The following is a 23,542-nucleotide window of genomic DNA, read 5'->3' as shown; positions in this document are numbered from 1 at the left end:
TGAGAAGTCAGTAGGGGTAGGGCAGGAAGACCAGGTGGTCTATCAGATTCTGGCTAGTAAGGAAAAATGGTAAATTCTCAGGAGAGAATAGCTTGTTTATAAACATATGATCTTGAGCAAGGGATATTATTGTTACAGACCTTTTCCTCTGTTTTATTTGTTGGGGTAAAATTAAATCAATACGATAAAGATTACAGCCCTGTGTCTCAAAGTTAGGTTTAGTTATATAGGCGGAGGTCCCCAGGCTCATGCTACAAGACTTTGCCCCCTTTTCTGTCCTGTTCATCACACTACCAGTTCCCTGGAGCTCATGGATGGCATACTTACCATTTTCAGTGTGCTGAATGAAGGGACTAATCTCTGAAAAGCAGAATCCAGAAACAAAGATGGAACCTGGGTACATTAGCCATTTTTTTCTGTGATAAAATACCCTGACCAAGGCAGTTTACAGAAGGAAGAGTTTATTTGGTCTTACAGGTCCAAAAGAAATAAGAGTCCATCATGACAGGGATGCATGACAACAAGCATGCGTGGTGCTGGGGGAGGAGACTGAGAAATCACACCCTGAACTGCAGGTAGCAAAGCAGAGAGCAACTGGGAGTAGGGCAAGGCTACATTATCTCAAAGTCCATCACCAGTGACGTCCTTTCCCAGCATGGCTGCACCACGTAAATTCCCCAAGCAGCTCCAACAACTGGGATCCAAGTGTTTAAATACCTGAGCCTATGGGGACATTTCCTGATGTGGGAGTGATTTCTTATTAATAAAGAAACTGCCTAGACCCATTTGATAGGCCAACCCTTAGGTAGGCGGAGAAAACAGAACAGAATGCTGGGAGGAAGAGGAAGTGAGCTCAGAGACTTGACAGCTCTGCTCTCTGGAGCAGAGAGACGCCATGCCCCGCTCCTGGTCAGACACACGCGATGAAGCTCCAACCCAGGATGTATGTAGACTAGAATCTTCCCGGTAAGCGCACCTAGCTGTGCTACATAGAATATTAGAAATGAGCTAGTCCAGGTGCGAGAGTTAGCCTAGAAGAGGCTAGTAGAAATGGGCCAAGCAGTGATTAAAAGTATACAGTGTCCGTGTAATTATTTCGGGGCATAAGCTAGCCAGGCAGCAGGGGTGCTGGGAACGCAGCCCCGCCGCTCCTATCACTACAATTTTCCATTCAAAGCACCACACTGAGGATGTTTGTCAGTTGGTAGAAGGCTTGTCTAGTATACACAAAGCTCTGGGTTTGATCCCAGCATTGCATAAACTGGGTGTGGTGCCATGCCTATACATCCCAGCACCTGGGAGGTGGAACACAGGAGGATTAGGAATTCAAGTAAGTTCAGGATCACCCTTGACTTCATTGAGACAGTCTCTAAAAAATAAGTAGGAACAAATAAATTTAAATAGGAATATATGTAAGGTAATATATGTATGTGTGTGTATTTCCGAAAGATTAGTTGTACATGTACACACTATCCTCTTAAAACAGCATGTGTGAGAAAAATTTGGCTTTAAATAAATAGAAGTAAAATGAAGCCAAGAAGCGTTGATAGCAAGTTCACATTAGTTTCAGAATATCTTCCATGTAAACACTGTATGCCAAGTGTACACAGAGATACTAGAGGATCTGAGGCACTCCTAAGGGAGAGGACCCGGATTCCAAAGTAACTCTCAACTGCTCTATTCTCTTTCTTCAGTATTAAGGTATAAAATTCAGAAGAATGTCATAGCTATCTTCAAATGATGGTATTCTGTGTAGCTGCGTATTATCAAAGAACAGCCATTGGAAAGCAGATTTCAGCTCAGTGTGAAGAGTTTTAAATTGGTTACTGCTACATAAGGAAGTGGCCTGTCATTTAGAGATTGACTGTTCTGTCATTTCTTGTATTGTTTGGCTTGGAGAACCCCTGTCAGGGGTATTTATTTTTGAAGTGTGTGCATGTAGCAATAGTTTCTTTTTTTGCACAAATGGTTAGGACAAAGTTGTTTTCCTTTAAGGTGATGATTAGAGAATCTGGGTTGTGATCTGTTTGGGGGTCAAATGACCCTTTCACAGGGGCTGTATGTTGGAAGTTTATATTATGATTCATAACTAATAAAATTACAGTAATAAAGTAGTAACGAAATAATTTTTTGATTGGGAATTACTACAACATGAGGAACTGTGTTAAAGGGTCACAGCATCAGGAAGGCTGAGAACCACTGTTTAAGGGGACTTGGAAGAAAATAGACTTTATAAACAGAAGTCTTGTTTTTGCATTAGAAATGTCTGTGGAAAAGCTGACTTCAATAACAGAAGGCTGGGGTAACCGTGCAGTGCCTGTGGTGGTGTGGCTCTGAGTGAGAGCTGGGCCCCAAGTGTGTTTCCCTAGACTTCCCTGCTGTCACCCTATTTGCTCATCTGCTCTAGCAAAGGGGTGTGTGGGTGGGAAGGCTGGGTGTCCTTATAGCAAGGATAGGGCTATCTAAGGAACATTTCACCTAAAAAGAAAAGATGCCTTTCTCAAGGGCATAGTTAGGACTGCCTTCATGAAATGTAATTGTTCTGCAACTCTCTTGGGAATAGTATAGGCTTTTAAAATATTTATTTTAGTATAGGGGCAGGAATAGGGTGAAATAGGATTGAAGCAGAGTATGTAGTGGGGTACAGTAGCTAGGGCCACAGACACCCCTTGGATCTGGGCAGCACTGAGTGAGATGCTAGACAGTGTGTGCCTTGGGCCCTGATTTGCCCGTTTTAGAATTTGCTACAAGACAGTATCTGTGCGTAAAATGTGTTGTGGGAATGGACTGTTCTTGTTAGTGATTAGCCTTGATTCTATGATAATAGAATGTTTATGATAACAGAATGTTTCAAATTGTGTTGACTGTCCTGGAAGTGCTCTGATGACATAGGAGATGTGGGAGCTGGGGACAAGGTGACTGGTGTCTCCTCGTAGCTGCACATTGTAATCGCTGTGCCTGCTGTCTGACTCTCTTTGTAGGTGAGCACTCTCGGAGAAAGAGTGGTTCTGTATGTTCTCAACCGAGTTATTTATAGAAAGCAGGAAATGGAGAGAAATGAGATCCCATTCCTGTGCCATAGCAGTACTGACTATGCTAAGATTCTGTGGAAACAAGGAGAGGCTGTTGGGTTTTACTCAGTTAAGCCTACAGGTGAGTTTTACAAGTTCTTTAAACTGTGTTACAGAAATCTCCATTTTGGTCCCCAACTGTGTCAGTGTCTTAACCGCTGGAGTGCAAGTTGAGATGCTTGCACTTAGGATTTCTTCTGAGTGTCATGTCTCCTGTCCACGGGAGAGCAGACTAGACCTTAGACCCAGAAGATTAGAGAAGGTTGTCATTTCACCGTGATCTTTATAGCCATGTGTTTGTTTAAAGGTTGCTCTTTTGATTTCTGCTGCTGTTCCTATTACTTATTAAACCTGCTTGTTGCTTGGCCTACGTGCATTGCCATTTCTATTTAGAATGCTTAAAATAAATACAGATTTGGTTTTTCAGGTTTTTTTTTTATTTTGAGGAGCGGTCTTATCCCTATTCTGACTATGCTCTTCATCATTTGGTGTCTGGGGCTCCCTTCTCTTCTGGGATCTGGCCTTTGCTCTTGCTATTCTGGTGCCAGCTCCATTTCATATCCTAGAGCTGTGAGGTGCTGCTGCAGCTAATTTCAGCCTTCTCTTCCTTTTAAGCTCCATCTCTCTGCTGGCTAGTAGTGGAATTAAGGCTGTGTATGCCAGCCTTTAGATCAGAAAGTAACTTCTTTATTTCAAGGGAGTGCCTTTTCTTTAAAGGAAATTGAAGCATAACTGAAATTATTTTTTCAAAGATTTATTTATTATGTATACAATGTTCTGTCTGCATGTGTGCCTACATGCCAGAAGAGGGCACCAGATCTCATTACAGATGGTTGTGAGCCACCATGTGGTTGCTGGGAATTGAACTCAGGACCTCTGGAAGGAAAGTCAGTGCTCTTAACCTCTGAGCCATCTCTCCAGCCCCTGAAGTTATTTTTGAGAAATTGTCCCAAAGAAAACCTAAAACACTCTTGCTTTCTTTCTTGCTTGCTTTTTTTTTTTTTTTTTTTTTTTTGGTTTTGGTTTTGGTTAATGGCGTGTGCCACCAATGCCCAGCTCTTTCTCACTTTCTTTTCCCTCTTCACATATACAGTAGGCAAATGATACGCCTGTAGCTATAAGATAAAATCTTTAAAAAAATATTTCTGTGTGCATGTGCTTGTATGAAAGTCAGACAATTGTGGAATCAGTTCTCGCCTTTCACCATGTGGGTCTTAGGGATACACTCAAGTTGGGCTTGGCAGCAAGCACCTTTACCTTCTGGGCCACCTCAAAACAACCAAAATCTAGTGAATGAGACAAAATAAACCCTAACAAAACAAAATAAAAAGTTGTAGTCAGTAGACACCTAATCATTCATGGTAATGAATGATGCATTTAATGTATTAGCAAGAGTAGTTGGTGAAGACTAAGCACTTAATTCTGCCTAGAAGAAGTGCCACTAAGAAAAATATTTGAAAGTGTCCCTGGAGGGTCAGTAGGGTTATCAGAAGTTAGAGATGTAGGGAAGGGAAAAGACCATGCTAGTAATCACATGCATGGGATCTAAGTATGTAAAAAAGAGTTGCAAATGTGCAGGGCGTGTTGAAATAAGCTTGACTTGTGGGACTAAAACATTGGAAAAAATAAAGAGAAGAATCTTACTACAGAACAAAGCACCAAAAAGTTGGAGGGGTGAAGGTGAAGATTACATTGGGTAGTGTCATAAAGGCCATGTTGAGACAGGTGACATTTTATTGTCCACAGCACATTAGGGACATGGTTTTTATAGCACTTGATTGGTAAGTAGGAAAGTTATCTTTTAAAGTCAAGAAGTCCTTAATAGATCTTTGGTAGTTCAGCTGAGAGAAGGGCCCAGTGAGGACTATAGTGGTAGAGACTGAGAAGAAAAACGGCATGGACGTTTCCAGTACAGAGGGCAGTGAACTCACGTTGCTGGAGATGGGGTCTGAGTTTCTGCTATCTGAAGATGAGTAGTAATTCTTTTGTAAGTCAGTAAAATTTAGTCTGGCTTGTTAGATAGTGTCAAGTAATTTGAAATACCCTCTGGATGACTGTGAGAAGTATTACTCAAGCCAAAACTAGACCCTTACTAAATTTTTCTGGATTGGTTTCTTTAGAATAGCTAATACCTAACTGACTTAAATAGCATTAAAAATGAACACCCAATTTGTTTGGCATTCATATCATACAGTGTGGGAAAGCTATTCCCACGCAGACCCTTTTATGAGATGCTAACTGTGGTTTTAGGGTGGTGAAGGAATGCCTTCCTGGAGGACAGAGAAGGGGTTCCTGAGAAGAGGAAGCTGCTCATTGTAGCAGAATAGGTCTGTGATTTCTGTGCTTAGATCTTAAAGTCGTTGCTGGAGTGCATTTATTCATGTTATTAGGAGCCATACAAATGAGGAAAGGGGGAGGAAAGAGGAGGGAGAAAGATTAAGAGGGACAAATTGAAATAATAAAAATGTAAGCTCCATCCTTGAAGAACTTAGGTTTTAGAGGAAGAGATGGGAAAGAACAGCTGAGAGAGAGTTTGGGAAGGGCTGTTTTATTTATTTGTTTATTTTACTTTATTTTTTTATTTTTATTTTACATTCCATCCACAGTTCTCCCCTACCCCACCCCCTCTCCCCGGGAGGTGCTGTTTTAAATAGAAAGGTAAGGAGAAGCTTTTCTGAATGAACTGATGGAGGAACTCAGGCAGAAGCTGAAAATGGAGACACAGATTTGAACGCTTCAGAAATTGCAGGTGGCTACCATGCCTAGTTTATAGAGAGGGAGTGACAGAATTTGGATAGCATAGAGGTTGTATCTTAAAAGGTCTCTAGGCCAAAGAAAGAGTTAATTCTGCGCTATGTTGAAGGGAAGCAGTGAAGAGATTTCAGGATGGCACGGCACCAGACAGTTCTGTGGGAATCCAGGTGCCCAGAGTGGGCAGGTATTCTGTTTAGTCTGGAGAGTCACCTACAACAATCATGCTTTTTGTATAAGTGTTTTGCTTGCATGTGTGTATGTGTACCATGTATATGCTTGGTACGCACACAGGTCAGAAGAAGGAGTCAGATCCAACAGAACTAGAGTTCTGAATGGTTATGAGCCACCATGTGGGTGCTGTGAACTGAACCCAGCTCCCTTGTAGGAACCACTGGTCCATCTCTGTAGCCCCATAGATTTTGTTTTGAATGAGTGCATTTATTAAATACATAGCAAACTGCAGTAAGAATAGATAATAGTAAGTTGTAGATAGGTCACAAAACATCATTAAATAAGGTACTTAAAATATCCAGTAGAAATCAATTGAGAAAACCCCATTGAGGTTGGTTGGTAGGTAGAGTGTATCTTTACAGAGTGTCCCATGTCATCCCCCGCCCCTCCGAGGCTTCCAAGTAAAAGAACAAATAATAGGTAATGTCATTAAATCCATCAGAAACCGAGGGGGGGAAGCCTCATTAAGGCAGCTAGCTGGAGTTCCTGATCAAGAGTCACTGGCAGAGCAGTCTCCCCAGTAAGGCTTCCAGCAGATAGTGATGACATCATCAAAGCTAGTGCTCATAATAACCAGCTGAGACCAACTGGGGAAGTTGAGACAGTCAGCTGGAATTCCTTATTGAGATTTCTCTCCAGGGATGTGCTTCTCATAGCTGAACTTCCAACTTCTCTTTCACTTTTAAATCATGGGATAAACAATAGTAACATCTGTTGGAAATAGTTTACTTTTTTTTTTTTAGCTATATTTAAAAACATAATGTTTTTACCCTTGGGCTATTTTGTTCTCTTCCCTCCCTGTCACAAAGTGTCTTCCTTTTTGTTCTGTTTTGTTTATCTGTTGGTTTGTGTGTTTGTTTGAGGACAGGGCACATCTCCAGACAAGGGCCCTAGAGGATCTTTTGTGACAGACTTGTTTAGGTGTGAAATGGGAAGGGACTGGGGACATCTCTACCCAGAGCCAGCTTCTAAGTTAGCAGAAACAGCTCATGACAGCTTACCAGTAGAATGCACGTGAGCAGAGTTGACAGTTTAGTGAAGAGGCTGCAATGCTGCACCCTGGGCAAAGGCCCCAGGTATTGTTACTGCTTCAGGATTTCTGATTGTTGCTGTGGACTGTGTAGAAAGACCAGGGTGAGTAACTGGACCCCAGGGGGGTGAGACTTACGGAGAAAGTGAGAAAATGGGTACACTTGAAGACTGTCCTGACAGAAATTTGTTATAAATGGTATACATCAAATGCCTAAATTGCTATTTGTATTTTAAACAACAGTTTTGTATATTTGCATACCACATAATTTACCTGTTTCAGATATATCTCACCATTTTTAGATAATTTTTATTACTGCAAAAGACAGAACTGTGTACAATAGGAGTCACTCCCATTTCCAGGCTTTGATAACCATTAATTAATCTAGATCATACATCATGTGACTGGTGTCTAGCTTTTTTTTTCTTTTTGGCTTAATAGTTTGTTTCCTAGTCTCATATATTATAGTGTGTATTAATACTTCTTTAAAAAACATTTATTCATTGTATCTGTATTGTTTTGTTTGCACATCATGTGTATGTCTTGTGTTCTCAGAAGAGGAAGGCACTGGAACCCCAGACCTGGAGTTGTGGATGGTTGTTAGTAGTCATGTGGGTGCGGGAACCAAATGCGGGTTCTCTGCTGAGCCATCTCTCCAGCTCCAATGCTTCATTTTTTTATGACCAAATAACATTTTCTTGTATAATGTTGTTCTAATCTGGCTTGCTGGTTGCTATGACTACATACTTGAGCAAAAGTACCTGAAGGGAGATTTGTTTTTGGCTCATGGTATTAGCAGTTTTGGTCCATGGTAGAGCAGGGAGAAGGTTAAGGTTATGTTTAAAGATAGCAGTAGTGTTGTGTACATATAGTCATAGTCAAGTATGTATATCATAAAATGGAATGAGCTGTTTGTTCTGTATTACTTAACCACAGGCAAATATAAAATAAGAATTATTCTTACTATCACATGAATACAATTAGAGTGTATGACAAAAATTGTAATACATATATGCAGTTCTTTGTACTTCTTAACATAAGGGAAAAAACTATTCAGAAACATTAGGTCATTTACTAAATGTACATGTAGTTTAATGTGTAAAATTCTTTGGTTTCTCTTACTACTGCAGGAAGCTTATGTGCCTCATTTCTTACTCAGAGTTACCAACTGCCAGTTCTTGATACAATGTTTATAAGAAAGAAATACAGAGGAAAAGATTTGGGGCTTCATATGCTGGAGGACTTTGTTGATTCCTTTACAGAAGAAGCCCTTGGCTTGCGGTACCCGCTGTCTTCTCTCATGTACACAGGTGAGTGGACCAAGCTGAAACTTGTCACCTGAAATGTGTTTCTCCAGACAATGAGATTAGAACTTTTTGCTTTCTAGGGCTTAACTTTCTAATGTAATTTTATTCTGTGGTATCTAGTTGTAACGAGGCACATAATAACCTTTTTAATGTTTGAAGTCAGGGTCGTACAGTATAGGCCTTGGCCTTGAAATGGTGATTTTCCTGCCTTAACCTCTGAGTTCTGGAATTCTGGGCCAAGGAAGTTGTAACATTTTCTGCAAGACTTTTTTTCTCCAAAACTTGTTTATTTTCAGGTGAAAAGTTTTTGTGCCTTTCTTACTATACTTACTGTATTTTTCAGATTTCCCTCCAATTTTAAAGCCTGTTCTTGTAGGGACTGGAGAGTTGGCTCAGAGGTTAAGAGCACTGCCTGCTCTTCCAGAGGCATGGTGGCTCACCCCCATCTGTAAAGAGATCTGGCGTCCTCTTCAGGCATACATGCAGATGCAGACAGAACACTGTATACATAACAAATAAATCTTTAAAAAAAAAAAAAACAACCAAAAACCTGTAGTTGTCATCTCTATCAGGGTGACCCTTTAGAGATAGATGTCTTACTTAGGTTGTCTGCCACTTCCACCCCTACCCCCACTGATATCCAAAGCTCCTAATGACTTCTCCTTTTCACAGTTGATTACAAATAAACCCTATTTTGTGGTTCTCTGCAAATGCCATGGCAGCAGAGTAGCAATCCAGGGCAAGAAGGAAATCCAGTTTAACATGACTTATTAACCAGTGTTGGTTCAAGTTTCCTGAGTCCAACACTGGTGGTTTATGTTAAGCATATTTAAATTTCCTGGTGTAACACAAGCCCATGTCCACCATAAAGCTTAAGGCATAATTACATCAAAATTCTTTTCAAAGTACTTGTCACTTCCTGCATGAAGATGGTTCTATAGATAGGCTACCTGTGTTACCTTAAGGGCCTAGTGTGGCAAGTGCTCTTAACTGTCATGGAGATAGTGCAGAGGTCACCCAGGCTATTAGCCATTTCTGGACCTGTATGTGGGAGCCTGGGGGAGCCAGATGTGGCCTGGCCCTACAGATAGCACAGAGGTTGCCTTGCCTGTTAACCACCTTAGTTTCCAGCCTTCTGGTCAGAAAACAGGTTATATATCTCTTCCTTTGAATAGATGACCCTGCATGTTCAACATTCCTGGTTTCCCTAGTGCTTATCTGTGAGAGCAAGGTCCTCTGTACCCCTACAGTTATCAGAGACAGGCCATTCTACTTGTATATTTATTTACACTAACTCATAGTCTCTCTTTATACACTATTTAATAGTCTTAAGTGTGGAATAGGTGTTGGAGAGAGGCTTTTCATACACAAGGTTCTGACCTCTCTCACCTCTACTCCTCCTCTTTAACAAACCATCTTTTAGGATGCGTGCGTGCGTGTGTGCGTGCCTGTATGCTTGAATGCTTTCGTGCATGTGTGCCTGTCTGTTTGCCAGCCAGGCCACATGTGTGCTAGTGCCTGTGGATGCCAGAAATTACATTGGATCTCCTAGAGCAGGAGTTATAGGCAAGTTGTAAGCCACCCAACATGGCTGCTGGGATCTAAACTCAGGTTCACTAGAAGAGTAGCAAGTTGTTTGTTTGTTTAATTGTTTGTGTATTTTTGTTTTTTGATAGTGAAACCATCTCCCTAGCCCCTCATTTCAAGTTTTGTATCAGTATTATATGCTGTTTATAGGAAGCTTTCATCCTTTTTGGTTAAACTTATTCCTAGGTATTTTAAGGCTCTTGTAAATGAGATTGTTTTCCTGATTTTTATTTCTAATAATTTGACATTAGTGGGTCTGGGGACATGGCTCATTGAGTAAGAACACTTGTTTTAAAGGCAAAAGAACATGAATTCAGATTCCCGGCACCCATGGAAAAGTTGGGCATAGCCATAAGTGCCTGTAACCCTAGCATTTGAGGGTTGAAGGTGGATGGGTTATTTTGAGTTTGGTGGCCAACCAGCTTTACCAAAACTGTGAGCTTTGGGTTCAGTAAGAAACCCCATCCCAGATAATAAACAGAGGGTAATAGAGGAAGGTAGAAACATCTTCTGGACTTCTGCATGGATAGGTAAATGCATGTGCATGTAGTTCATACATTGCACACTACACGTGCACCATCCAAGAGTAAGCATATACATAAATTAAATAAATAAATCTCCTATTTTGATGGTTCAGTAGTTGAGAGCATTAGCTGCTCTTCCAGAAGACTTGTGTTTGGTTCCCAACACTCACGTGGTGGCCCACAGCCAACTATAGCTTCAGTCCTGCAGGATCCTGTTCTCTCTTCTGGCCTCCATGGGCAGCAGATGTGCAAGTGGTGCAGACATATATGCAGGCAAATGCCCGTACACATAAAAAGAACTGTTAAAAAATATTTGCCATTCTGTATAGCAGCACTATGTTGGTTTTGTGCTCTGCCAGGTTACTGTGTTTTTAACATAGATTTGAACAAGGCGAGTGTTACTGAGAAGTTAGAATTTTCTTTTACAGGTTCTTAGTCCTTGATTAAAAAAAAAATTAAAAAAAGACTCAGAAGGAAGCTTAAGAATCAAACGAGAATTTGAGTGATAAACCACAGGATTTCCATGCTGTAAGTCCCAGAAGGTGCTAGGAGGAGAGAGACAGAGAAGGAAGAGTGGAAGTCAGCAGTGGAGATGTTCAAGGACTGAGGGTGTACAGAAAAAATAGTGAGAAATCCCAGAACATCAGAGAGTGTTTGGGACTTGTGCTCAGTATCCCAAGAATAGACCACAAGGGGCAAAAAGGAAGGTAGACACTTGGGTTTCAGCTTAGAGAAGTGGCAGGTTTAGCAGTGAGTATTTGTGAGCAACTGCCACGAGAGAAGGGCTCCTGGGATGGATGAGGCCATTATCTCTAAATGCAGATAATTATCCCTCCCATCTCCTTAACACATCTTAGAGTAAATCAGTTTTCTTGAGGGGTGAACTCCTGCCCAAGTAATTAGCAAGCCCAGTGGGTTAACTTTTTTTAAACTATAATCCTCTTTCTTTTAGTTAGTTAATTTTTTCCCAACCCAATCACAGTTTCCCCTCCCTCCTGTCTTCCCAGTCCCTCTCCCAGCCTTCCCTTCATCCACTCCCTTTACCTTCCTTCAGAAAAGTGCTGGCCTCCCATGTATATCAGCCAGGCATGGCAAATAAAGTTATAGCAAGACTAGGCACCTCCTCTCCTGTTCAGGTTGGACGAGTTACCCCAGCAGGAGGAAAGGGTCCCATCCCAAGAATAGGCAATAGAGTTAGAGACAGCTCCCAACCCCTCTGCCAGGTGTTCCACACAACTGTAACCTATGTGCAGAGGGTACAGGTCTGTCCCATGCAAGTTCTCTGGTTAACAGTTCATGTGAGCCCGCAAGAGCCCAGGTCAGTTGACTCAGCGTGTTTTCTCACAGTGCTTTTAGCCCCTCTGACTTCCATGATCCTTCTCTTCACTGGATTTCCAGAGGTCCACCCATTGTTTGGCTGTAGGTCTCTGCATCTGTTTCCATCAGTTGCTGGGTAAAGTGTTCTGATAACAGACGGACTAGGCACCTAACTGAGCATAGCAGAATATCATTACTGATCATTTCATTGACTTTTTTCCAGTCATGTTTGGGTGAACATCCCAGTTCTCTGGACCCTCCAGGTCTTGTTAGGGTGGCTTCTGTCGCTGGACTAGTCATGTCCTGACCACTCCTGGCACTGTTGTGCCACCTTTGTCCCAGCGCATCTTATAAAAGCAGGCAGATTATAGGTCAGAGCTTGTGTGGCTGGATTGTAGTCCCAGTCCCTCCACTGGAAGTCCTGCCTGCCTGCAGGAGATGGCTAGTTCAAGTTCCGTATCTCCCATTGCTAGGAGTTTTAGCTAAGGGTCACCCTCGTAAGTTTCCGGGAGTTTCCATTGCACCAGGTTTTAGCTTATCCCAAAGATGCCCCTGATTCCAGTTGTCCTCTTTAGTAGTCTCCCTCCATCCTTCCCCCACATGATACCGCCTGTTCCTGTGACCATCCTCCTGCTTAGCCTCCCCTCCCCCACAACCTATGATGTCTGTTCTACTTTCCCTTCACAGTGAGATTCACGTGTGAGCCCTCATTGTTGATTGGCTTTTTTGGTTTTTCTTTAGGGTTGTTTTTTTTTTTTTTTTTTTGTGGTGTGTGTGTGTGTGTATTTACTCTTAAGGGAGGGGGCTGTAGTATATAATGTTTTCTTTGGGATGTTGAGCAGATAGATCTCTGTGAATTTAAGGCCAGGCTGTACTACACAGTGAGTTACAGGACAGCCAGAGCTACATAGAGAGACCAAAATACATATACAAACAAATAAACAAAATGTTATATCTCCAATTATCTATGAATGAATGAATGAATGAATGAATGAATGAAAGAAAGACAGAAAGAAAGGTTATGTCTTTATGTCTGGGCCAGAAATAAGACCAGGAGAAGTAGCTTTCCCTTAATGGTTCACAGTATTTCTCCAAACCTGCACTTTTTCATGGTAAATGTGAGTCCAGGTTGTGAGGGAAGGGTCCATCTTGATTGGCTTCCAAGCCTGCTATTTCCTGTCTAGGTACCTAACAGTTATCTTTGCCTTTCTCACTGTAGCATCTCAGACAGTCAATGGCTGACATAAAAATCTAAACAACTCTGAGCACTGACTTGGTGCTCTCATGACAGGTCACAACGCATAGATAGACACACTGAAACTATTATATATAGTTATCTTCAGGCTGTGTGTATATATAAAAAGGCTTTGTATTTAAGATGGGAAAATACTAAAAAATCTGGAAAAAATCCATAGACTTCTGTCGCAAGCATTTGGGGTAAGAGATACATGTATGATGGTTGCGGAACAGTCTTTATGTGTGAGAGTTTCCTTGCATTGGATTTCCTCTTGCTCCAAGCCTGGGACATAGACTTATGGTTTGAGAGAAGGACTGGAAAATGCCCAATTAAAAGTCAGTCTGTGGATTCACACTAGGTATTTATAATTTGTTCATATGATAGAATAGTATCCTACTGCTCTTGTGTTTAGTATACAGATTAGACAAATTTAACAAAAATTTGGTTTTAATGAGAATTACATATAGGCTGAGCATGCCTCACCAAAATGTAAAATGCTCCCAAGTCTGAAACTTACTAAGCATATGTCATTCAAAGTTTCATGTTTCAGAGCATTTAAAACTTTCAGATTAAGTATGCTCAATAGTGTAGCCTATGCAAGTATTTAAAATATTAAAAACTCCGAAACATTTAGCATTTCAAATATTTGATGGCGGAAGATACAAAATAATCTCACATTAGTTCAGGATTACTTACAATAAAGGGTTATTTATTTAGGGAGACTCACAGATCACTGTCGTAGATCACAGTCGTCCTCTGCATGAACGGGGAACAGGAACTGAATCTAGCAGATGGAAGTGAGAACAGAAGCAAGCACACGCTTTACAGCTGCATTTATAGTATAAGACCACACCCAAGTGGGCTGGTATCTTAAAGGCTATTGGCCAAAAGAGCTCCTACAGCAGATAATTTTCAAATATCTCTTAAAATAGCGAAAAAGAAGAGAGGAAAGTGAGGTGACCATGCCACTCATTAAGGTAGCATAACTTGACACCAAAACATGACCAAGGTAACTCACCAAGAGTATGCAGTGATCTCAGTTACAAGTAAACTCTTGAGGCTGGAGAGATAGCTTTGTGGTTAAAGGCATTAGCTGCTCTTCAGGGAATTTTGCACAGTTTATTATTATATGTAGTTCTTCCCTTTGGAGCTCTTTGTAAGCCCCTTTTCCTTTGCTCCCCAGACACAGTTGCTCTACTGAGGCCTGTGCATTCTTCTTTCTCATGATGTCATATTTGCATGCTCATAGCTTTAAAAAGCATAGTGTGCCTTGTGATTGTTTTTATTTTCACTGGTCTTTACAATTGTGATGATTTTTGTCCTTTATAGTACATATTTGAGTGGTATTGTCCGCAGTGCTGTATATTCTTCATCACTCCTGCTTTGTATTTCTCTGAATTATCTGTTCAGTTAGTCCACCGAAGTAGAAATAGTCTTTGCCTTCTTGTCTGTGACTTGTTGTGACAGACTATCATGTTTTCCTCTTACCATTTTGTGTAGTATGATTTTAAACCTTACATAATGATATCCTTTTATATATGTATTGTACTGACGTTCTTTAGATTTATCACTTAAAATTCTTATTTGGAATTTTGTAAGATTTTTACTTTTTAAAAGATATACTTATTATTTTGTTTATGAGTGTTTGGCTGGCCCCTGTGGAGCCCAGAAGAGGGAACTGGATCTTCTGGAACTGGAGTAAGCCAGCATATGGGTGCTAAGAACCAAACTCAGGTCATCTGGAAGAGCAGCTAATGCTCTTAACCAGAAATCTATCTCTCCAGTCTCAAGAGTTTCCCTGTAACTGAGACCGCTGCTTAGTCTTAGTAAGATACCTTGGTCATGTTTTTGGTATCCGATTATGCTACCTCGCTGAATGACTTGGGCACCTCACTTTCCTCTCTTCTTTCTTGCTACTTGAGATATCTAGGAAATTGTTAAATGTGTTTTTCAGCTTCCAAGCAATACTTTGAAAAGTACCCAGGAGATCATGAACTTCTGTGGGAAGTAGAAGGGGTAGGTCATTGGCATCAGCGGATACCAGTCACCAGAGCATTACAGAGAGAAGCAGTTAAAGTTGCAGGTAAGACTAGTAGGATATGGGACAGTTTAAAAAGCAGCACCAGCTGCTGGTGCCTCACACCTCAGAGCACTGCTGAGGTCTTTCTGGTTGCAGACCCTCTTTTAAAGTTTTTATTGTGCTTTTACTTTTGAGTCACTAATAAAAAACAGACCTAGAGGGGGCTGGAGAGTTAAGCAACCCTTGTTACTCTTGTAAACGATTGGATTCAATTCCCACATGGTGGCACACAACCATGTGTATAACTCTAGTTCCATAGGATTTGGCATCCTCTTCTGACCTCCTTGGGCACCAGGTACACACATGGTATACATACATACTTACTAACAAAATATTCTTGTACATTAAATAAGTCTAAAAGAGTAAAATTAAGCTTAACTGAGTGGTGGTGGCACACTCAGGGGGCAGAGACAGAATGATCTCTGTTAGTTCAAGGCCAGCCTGGTCTAGAGAACAAGTTCTAGGCAGGCTCCAAAGTTACAAAGAAACCCTATCTCCAAAAAAAGAAAGAAAAAAAGAAAAAGAAATAAAAGTAAAATTGAAAGACAAAAACAGACCTAGAACTATCTCAAATAGTGAACTGCCTCAGTAGGAATTATGAGTAAAAATGAATGTATTATTGAAGAAGCATGGCCTAGGCTTTATGGATCAAAGATTGGGCATAAGATGTTGTAAAGGAGACACAGCATACGTAGATTCTTGATCCTTTTTGTTTATGCTGCTCTTGGGAGTTGATGAAGATCACCAGATATTATTAAAATGAAAATCAGATATGATTAGTTTATATTTAAACGTTTTCTGTATACAGAGATTTCTCAATATGAAGCTAAAAGACCTGTGTCTGGAGAGTATGGTCTTGCTGCTGTACCAGAATATGAGCCTGGAATGGAAGACAGTCAGTCTAGTGAGATGCAGGTATACTCTTTGACCGTCATAGGAAATAGTAATGTTTTTGTGTCCTTTGTTTTTGTTGTTTATCATTTTGGTGATCATGAACATTGGCCATGGGGCCTTATGTGTGCTAGGGAAGTGTTTTACCGCTGAGTTACATCCCTAGCCCAGTCCCGCTTTTACTTTTTATTTTGAGGTAGGTCTCACCATGTTGCTTAGACTGGCTTAGAGTCTAGCCTGGCCTTGAACTTGAAAATATGCTCAGCCTCATGAACAGTTCAGATCGTAGGCTCACACTACAAGGCTCGGCTTAAGTTTCAAATGTTACAGTTTATTCAACAAATTTAAGTAATTACAACTGCATTCATTTTCTTGGTGACTTCTGTCAACTGATTATTAAAGATTAAATGCTTTTTTTTTTACAAGTCTTATAAGCTAAGTAAAGCTAATTTAAATTATACGTACCTAAAAGGAAAATATATATTACTATTTCATATATTATTAGCCGCCGTTATTTTTTATGTATATTTAGTTACAATTTGTATTTTTTCTCTTTTTTATTAATTTTTATTGAGCTCTACATTCTTCTCTGCTCCCCTCTACCATTTATATTTCATGTCTTAAAAATTGACAGTACTTGAAAAGTTTTTATACTTGTCTAAGGATAGCATAAACAATAAGACTATTACAAAATCAGGTTTTACATATATTTCTATGTTTAGGACATCATAGTGTTTGCTCTTTTTTTTCTTTTCTTTAGTTTGTTTTTGAAACAGAGTTTCACTATGTTCCCTGGCTGTCCTGGAACTCACAAAGACTCACCTGCCTCTTCCTGAGGTCTGGAACTAAAGGTGTCTGTCACCATGCCTGGCAAGCCTCTGTTTTTTTTTTTTTTAATGTTACAGTCCATATTCCTCAGATAGACACATTCACAGACTATTTTCAATTACCATAAAATCAAGAAAAACTAAAAACCTTGCTCTTCCCACAAATATAATAAGGGCTATCGTTTATTTTAATATAAAGCCAATAGTTTTAAATGTCATTTGAATGAGAACACATTGTAGTGGCAATATGTCATAAGATTAATAGCATAAGTTGTATTTTCTGTCAATTTTGAAGTTGATATTCTTCGTAATACTTTAGTTCAAGAAAAATTTTTAACCACTTACAGTAATTTTATTTTGACTACATGGTTCATTTTTTTGGTGATGGTGGTATTTTGCTTGCTTTTACTTGTTTTGTACATAAAACATCACATGTGGGCTGGGCATTGGTGGCGCACGCCTTTAATCCCAGCACTCGGGAGGCAGAGGCAGGCGGATCTCTGTGAGTTCGAGACCAGCCTGGTCTACAGAGCTAGTTCCAGGACAGGCTCCAAAGCCGCAGAGAAACCCTGTCTCAAAAAAAAAAAACAAAAAACAAAAAAAACATCACGTGGTTCTCTTTACCTTTTATCATTTTTATTTTTTCTAGTTGAACTACAGACTTCTTGAAGGCAGGATTTTTATTATGCATTTGCCACAGTTAACTACTTTAAAGTTTATAATTAGACTTAAATTTCAATTAACACATAATATTTGCATATGTTTCTGCAGTACAATGTGACATTTTATTGTGTGCATTATGTAATGATTTTATCGGGATAATTTGCATATCTGTCACCTCAAAACATTTGTCATTTCTTTTGTTGTCAACTTTTAAATTCACATAACCTTACTAGCGGTTCTGAAATATAGGATGACTTTTCTTCAACTCTAAATAGATCTTTTGATGTGTACGCCTCCCATGGCGTGGTTGCGTAAGTGTGTAGTAGGTGAATGAATGGATGGCATTTGTAATGGAGTAAGTATTAGGGCAAGCAGTGGAGGTTCAAAGATAAAGTACATGAGAGAACTAGATGATCTACTGTTGGAAACATAAATAAATTGCAGCATAATGATGGCCTTAGTTATAGCAAATGATAAAGGTACATAGTACAGGATGATTTAAAGGGCAGGTAGAGTTGTATGAAAAGGGTTGTTAGGTCATTTTAGAGGTATAGCATGTAAAAGAAAAGTAAAATAATTCAGAAATGATATACTTAATATAGAAGAAATTAATTATTGAAAACTTGTTTTGTATTCTGTACAGTGATAAGGTATTGATTTGAAAGTTTTAAGCAAAGGATTGTACAGTCTGACTGCGAAGCATTAGTTTATTGGGTGGAAAGGGTTAGATAGAATATAGTTAAAGGGTGGGACTTGGCCAGGGAAGAAGCTATTTGGAATTATTTAGATTTAAGATAATAAAGGTCTGTGCAAAGCAATGGTGATAGGAAAGGGTAGTTCTGAGAGAACCTTCATTTAAAATCCACAAGCTTTGTGATTGGTGGAGGGATAGGAAGGACTTATTGCTATTTCTTCACAGAATTGCTAGAATGACTGTGATTGCTATTGCCATTAATGTAGATAAGGAATAATGTTTGGAATACTTGCTTTGGAAATCAAAGAGTGGAAAAAATTATTTGTATGTTTTGATTCATCAACAATACCTATTAAGTGATGATAGTATGCAGAAAAGGCCAGGAGAGCAGGTACTGTGGACAGAATGCCAGGACATTCCAAGGTAAACATGTAACATTTCAGATCCTTTGGATAAACTCTTAAGCTTACAATAAACCAAGGGATATAACATAACCTTTTAATTTTGAAGGTAGATTTCTTAACAAAAAGTAGTGTTTGAATACAGTTAAATATTTTTCTTTGAAACTATGAACAAAATAGGCCCGTAGTAAGAAAGGACAGTTAAAAACATTAGATATTAACCTCTGTCTCTATTTTAGATCCATTCCCTAAAAGATGCCTTTGCTAGCACTTCTGAAGGTAAGAAAATCAGCTGTTCTTTTAGTAAGTGTTTTGGCTTTGGACTCTTCATGCACCACTTCCCCGATTTTTTTTTTTTTTTTTTTTTTGCATTTTGGAGACAGGGTTTCTCTGTGGTTTTGGAGCCTGTCCTGGAACTAGCTCTTGTAGACCAGGCTGGTCTTGAACTCACAGAGATCTGCCTGCCTCTGCCTCCCAAGTGCTGGGATTAAAGGCGTGCGCCACCACCACCTGGCCACTTCCCCGATTTTACTACTCTGTGTGAATACTGGGGGTGCGGTTGAGCCTCCTCCTCCTTTTCCTGTAACATAGAGATTATAATGTCTGTATCATTCCCCAAAATCAGTTGGAGAGAACATGAATGTAGTAACCCTCAGGATAATGGAGAAATACGAGGAGTGAACGTTGGCAGTAATCTTGTGATGAAAACAAATGCTGATGTTTTCTTAGCTTGAGCTGAAGGAAGGAGGAAAACTGTACCGTGAGCAGTGGGTGGGTTAGCCTGGTGTAGTTCTTGCATTTCTGTGTGTTTTCATAGGTAGTCCTTCCCATGCATAGTCAGTGCAGTTTCCTGGTTTGCCCTCAGGTCCAGAAAAGACGCCTGTTTCTACTCGAACTCGAAGCAGTCATCTAAAGCGACCAAAGATCGGAAAGCGCTTTCAGGATTCTGAATTTAGTAGTTCTCAAGGTGAAGATGAGAACACTGCCCAGACTTCAGCTGTGGCTTCAGTAAACAAGTAAGGAAGAAATGCTGTTTCGCTTACATTATTTCGTGGATTGTCGCTTTCCTACTGTTGGTGTCTGGTCCTGAAGGCTGAGCTACTCTACTGTGCTGCAGCAGGTGTCTTTGCCCAAGGGTTTGTATTTGGGTTCTGTTCCCAGGAATGTTATTTTCTGACTCACTCTAGAGTCTTCATGTGTGCAAACCCAGAGTACTCAGGTCATTATATTATCCCAGAAGATTCATCAACTTTGATAGGGTAGGTTTCAGTAATGCTGAAGCTTGAAGTCTATTTAAAGAAAATTCAGTTACTTTATAATTAATTCACTTTTCCCAGGCTACTGGATAGTAGTAAACATAAATAGTACAGTCAGTTTTTCCAGAGACCTGGCAGTCAGAATTCTTGGTAAAATTTTATCTCCAAATGAGATGTGGTGACTCGTGTCTATTATCCACTACTGGGAGGCGGAGATGGGCCGATTGCCAGGGGTTTGAGGCAAGCTTGTGCTGTATGGCAAGTCTCTGAAACAAAGGAAAATAACAAAAAAAGGTGTCTTTGAATTTTTCAGTTTTGGGGGAATTTCACATGGTCTGAAACTTGCTATGTGGCATTTCTTTCTGCTTCTACCTCCTGAGGCCTGGAATTGCAAGCTGGGTACCACAGTACCTTGTTTATATGGTACGGGAGATTGAGACCAGGACTTTTATAGCTAGGCTATACTGAGCCATCTTTGCAGCTCTTTAACATCTGATAGAAAGCAAGATTTTATATTTTATAATAAAATTAGACTTTTCTGACTAACCATTTAATTCAATCATTTAGTTAATCCACAGCTTTGTCACTTTAGATGTTAAATTACCTCAAATTTAAAAAAATCTGTTACTTTGAGTAGGAAATAATTTTAGGTAGGGATAATTAAATATTTAATTTTAATAAAATGTAAGTAAATATTTAAATGTAAAATGTGAAATGAATACTGTATGTAGATAACTATGTAGTAGTCTCATGAACAATTATTTAATGTAATGAAGTTTTCTTTGTGAATTTTTAAGATTTTTTTGTGTCTGTGTGTGTCTGTGAGCACATACAGAATCCAGAAGAGACCACTGGCTGTCCTCTGTCACTGTCCACCTATTTCTTTGGGGTCAGTGCTTAAAAATAAGTAAAACTTTGTAAGTAAAATTAGGAGAGAGAAGAATTTCAAGGCCCACTAGCTGTGTTCTGCAGGCTCAGTCTAGCCTCAAACTCAAAAATCTGTCTGCCTCTGCTTCCTGAATGCTGGGATTGCGGGCGTATGTTAGCACCACCTGATTCGCAGGTGTGCCCACCTGATTCACAGGTGTGCTTTCATACACGAATCCTGTATCACATCATTTTGAACCTTCTCCCCTTGCAGTTCTTGTGCCCACCCCCTAACTCTTATCTTAAATTCTTGGGTGTTTGTTTGATTTTGATTTTTCAAGACAGGATTTTTCAGTAGCAATGGAGCCAGTCCTCGACCTCTGTAGACCAGGCTGGCCTCGAACTCACAGAGATCTGTCTGCCTCTGCCTCCTGAGTGCTGGGATTAAAGGCATGCACCACCTGGCTTTATCTTAAATTCTTAACCTATGGGGATTATTGCCATTTAAACCACCACATTCCATTCTCTGACCACCATAGGCTTATAGCATAGTGCAAAATATATTTGATCCAACTTCAAAAGTCATTATAATTTTTCAGTCTCAATACTTTAAAAGTCCAAAGTTTAAGGTCTCTTTTGAGACTCAAGACAATTGTAACCCTCTGTAAAATTAAAATCAAAAAGAAAATTACATACTTCAACATACAAGGCACAGAATAAACATTAAGAGACATAAGGGGGCATAGGGAGGAAATACTGAACCCCAGTATAGAAAACTCCTAATTCTGTAGCTCTATATCTCATGTGTTCCTTTTCTCTTTAAACGGTATGTTTAGTGTTTCTTTTTGCCCCACTTGCTTTTTCTCATTGTAGATCTGCAGAAGAGTGATTGTGGTTATTCATAACCACATTGTGGAGTGGTTATTAGTGATTTTAAGACCTATTAGGTTGTCTTGAAATCTCCTCTGCTGAAGAAATTGTTCCATTACTTTTCAGTTTAGTTTCAGGGAACTTCTTAGGACAAGGACAGGAGGCAGCCAGATTCTTTGCCAAAATAGTACAAGAATGAGTATCTAGCCAGCTGCTAATTCTTCCCCCTGGAAAAATATATAGCTCAATAAAAACATTTTTTCAAAAAAAAAATCTTCCCCTGAAGCCTCTTGAGCTGGGTCTGCACAGTCCATGTAGTTTAGTCACCACTGTCTTCCAGCCTCTGCTCTCGGCAGCCAACTAGTCTTCTAGTCCAAAGTCCCAAAGTCTTCTAGATTCCCTTTTTCTTCTTAAAGAAAAAAGTGTCACAGTGTTAGCTTGTCCCCCAGCACCAACTTCTTAGTTTCTTTTCTGTTGCTGTGATTTTTTAAAAAAGACCACAACAAAGTCAACCTCAGAAGGAAGGTTCATTTGGAGGTTAAAGTTCTAGAGGGTTAGCATCCCATCATGGTCATAGTAGAAAGTGTGGCAGGAAGCAGACAGGCATGACTCTGGAGCAGTGCTGAGAGCTCATCCACAGAACAGGACACAGGGCACATCCTCCAACAAGGCCTGATGTCCTAGTCCTTCCCAAACAGTTCCAGCAACTAGGCACTAAGAATTCAAACATGGTGCCCTGTGGAAGCCGTTATCTTTTAAACCACCACAGTATAAATTTTCTACTTCTATCCTTTCAATTACAAATTTCATGATAATTTTTCATGACAGCTGACAAGACATCCATGGTACATATTTACTACAATTTCATTCATCAGTTAAACATTTAAGTTGTTTCCACTCTGCATAGCTAAGAAATGTCTGTAGAGGGTGATGTCAGGTCCTAGAACATGTCAGTTAGTCATTACATTTGATTATGGACAGAAGCTGTGCTCTGAAAATAGTGGAAGTCAGCTGGGGTATATGTTCATTCCAGTTGAGTAGGATAGAGTAGATGAAACGTCTAGTCTAAATAGAGAAAGTGGTGATGTTTTTAATTGAACTAAACAACAGGCAAGAAAAGGAACGAATTTTTTCAGAATGAAGATTAGTTTTGAACCTACAGAATCTAAAGCTGATGGAATAGCACTTAGTGATCTAAAATGTAACTTTTTAAAGAGGGGATTCTAGCTGGGCAGTCGTGGCACACGCCTTTAATCTCAGCACTTGGGTGGCAGAGACAGGTGGATATTGGAGTTTGAGGCCGGCCTGGTCTACACACTGAGTTCCAGAACAGACTTCAAAGCTACAGAGAAACCCTTTCTTGCAACACAAAAAGGGAGAAAAAAAAAATCCTTTTTTTTCCTAAGGGATTCTAGGTTGCTGAGGCAGGAGGATTTTGAGTGAGCCCCAAGACAGGCTGAACTATTTTAGCAAGACCTTTTTCAAAATAAAGAGGGCCAGGATTGTACAATGCTTTGGTTAATCAGTCGTACTGGAGGCCCTGACTTCATCACCTATACTGTCTCAAATAGGATCCTTAAATTTTATCTTTTTCTGTTGGTTTGTTTTCCAGAATAGAATATTCTGCACGCACTTCAGAGAGCTCAGAAGAATTCTTGGAAGAAGAACCTGAGCAGAGATGGGTTGAATTTGAAGAAGAAAGCAGTGATAAAGATGCACAGCCTACACTGGACACTCAGCCACGCCTAGAGAAACAGGATGGTGACAAAGTATGAAGTCCTCAATAAATAAAACCAGTAGAGGAAAGCGTCCCTGACCATACACTGCTAGAGAAAAATGACCATAATGTAGAAATGGTGGTTGGTGTTAAGGAAAAGTACACATTGACTAGGATAATAGGAAGGCAAATTGGAAGATCCCTCAGTGCATTTTGAA

At 39.9% G+C, this 23,542-nt stretch overlaps 1 protein-coding gene across 4 annotated transcripts in view; it reads left to right on the top strand.

Annotated features, from left to right (window-relative positions):
* The window catches only part of Fam169a (family with sequence similarity 169 member A), a 60,646-nt gene that overhangs the window by 29,345 nt on the left and 7,759 nt on the right, over positions 1 to 23,542 (top strand). For all 4 annotated transcript variants that reach the window (XM_041663310.1, XM_041663312.1, XM_041663309.1 and 1 more), the window contains exons 5-11: positions 2,982 to 3,153; positions 8,217 to 8,396; positions 15,013 to 15,141; positions 15,947 to 16,053; positions 18,854 to 18,893; positions 19,480 to 19,630; positions 23,220 to 23,376. In XM_041663310.1, the coding sequence (XP_041519244.1) occupies positions 2,982 to 3,153; positions 8,217 to 8,396; positions 15,013 to 15,141; positions 15,947 to 16,053; positions 18,854 to 18,893; positions 19,480 to 19,630; positions 23,220 to 23,376 (936 nt within the window). The remainder of the gene's footprint in view (positions 1 to 2,981; positions 3,154 to 8,216; positions 8,397 to 15,012; positions 15,142 to 15,946; positions 16,054 to 18,853; positions 18,894 to 19,479; positions 19,631 to 23,219; positions 23,377 to 23,542) is intronic.

Source organism: Microtus oregoni, unplaced genomic scaffold (assembly GCF_018167655.1).
Source record: "Microtus oregoni isolate MIOR12 unplaced genomic scaffold, Mior012 000014F_ref0000157, whole genome shotgun sequence".
NCBI classification, from domain to species: Eukaryota; Metazoa; Chordata; class Mammalia; order Rodentia; family Cricetidae; genus Microtus; species Microtus oregoni.
The sequence above is the reverse complement of the archived record's forward strand: the minus strand, read 5'-3'. Positions and strand labels throughout refer to the sequence as shown.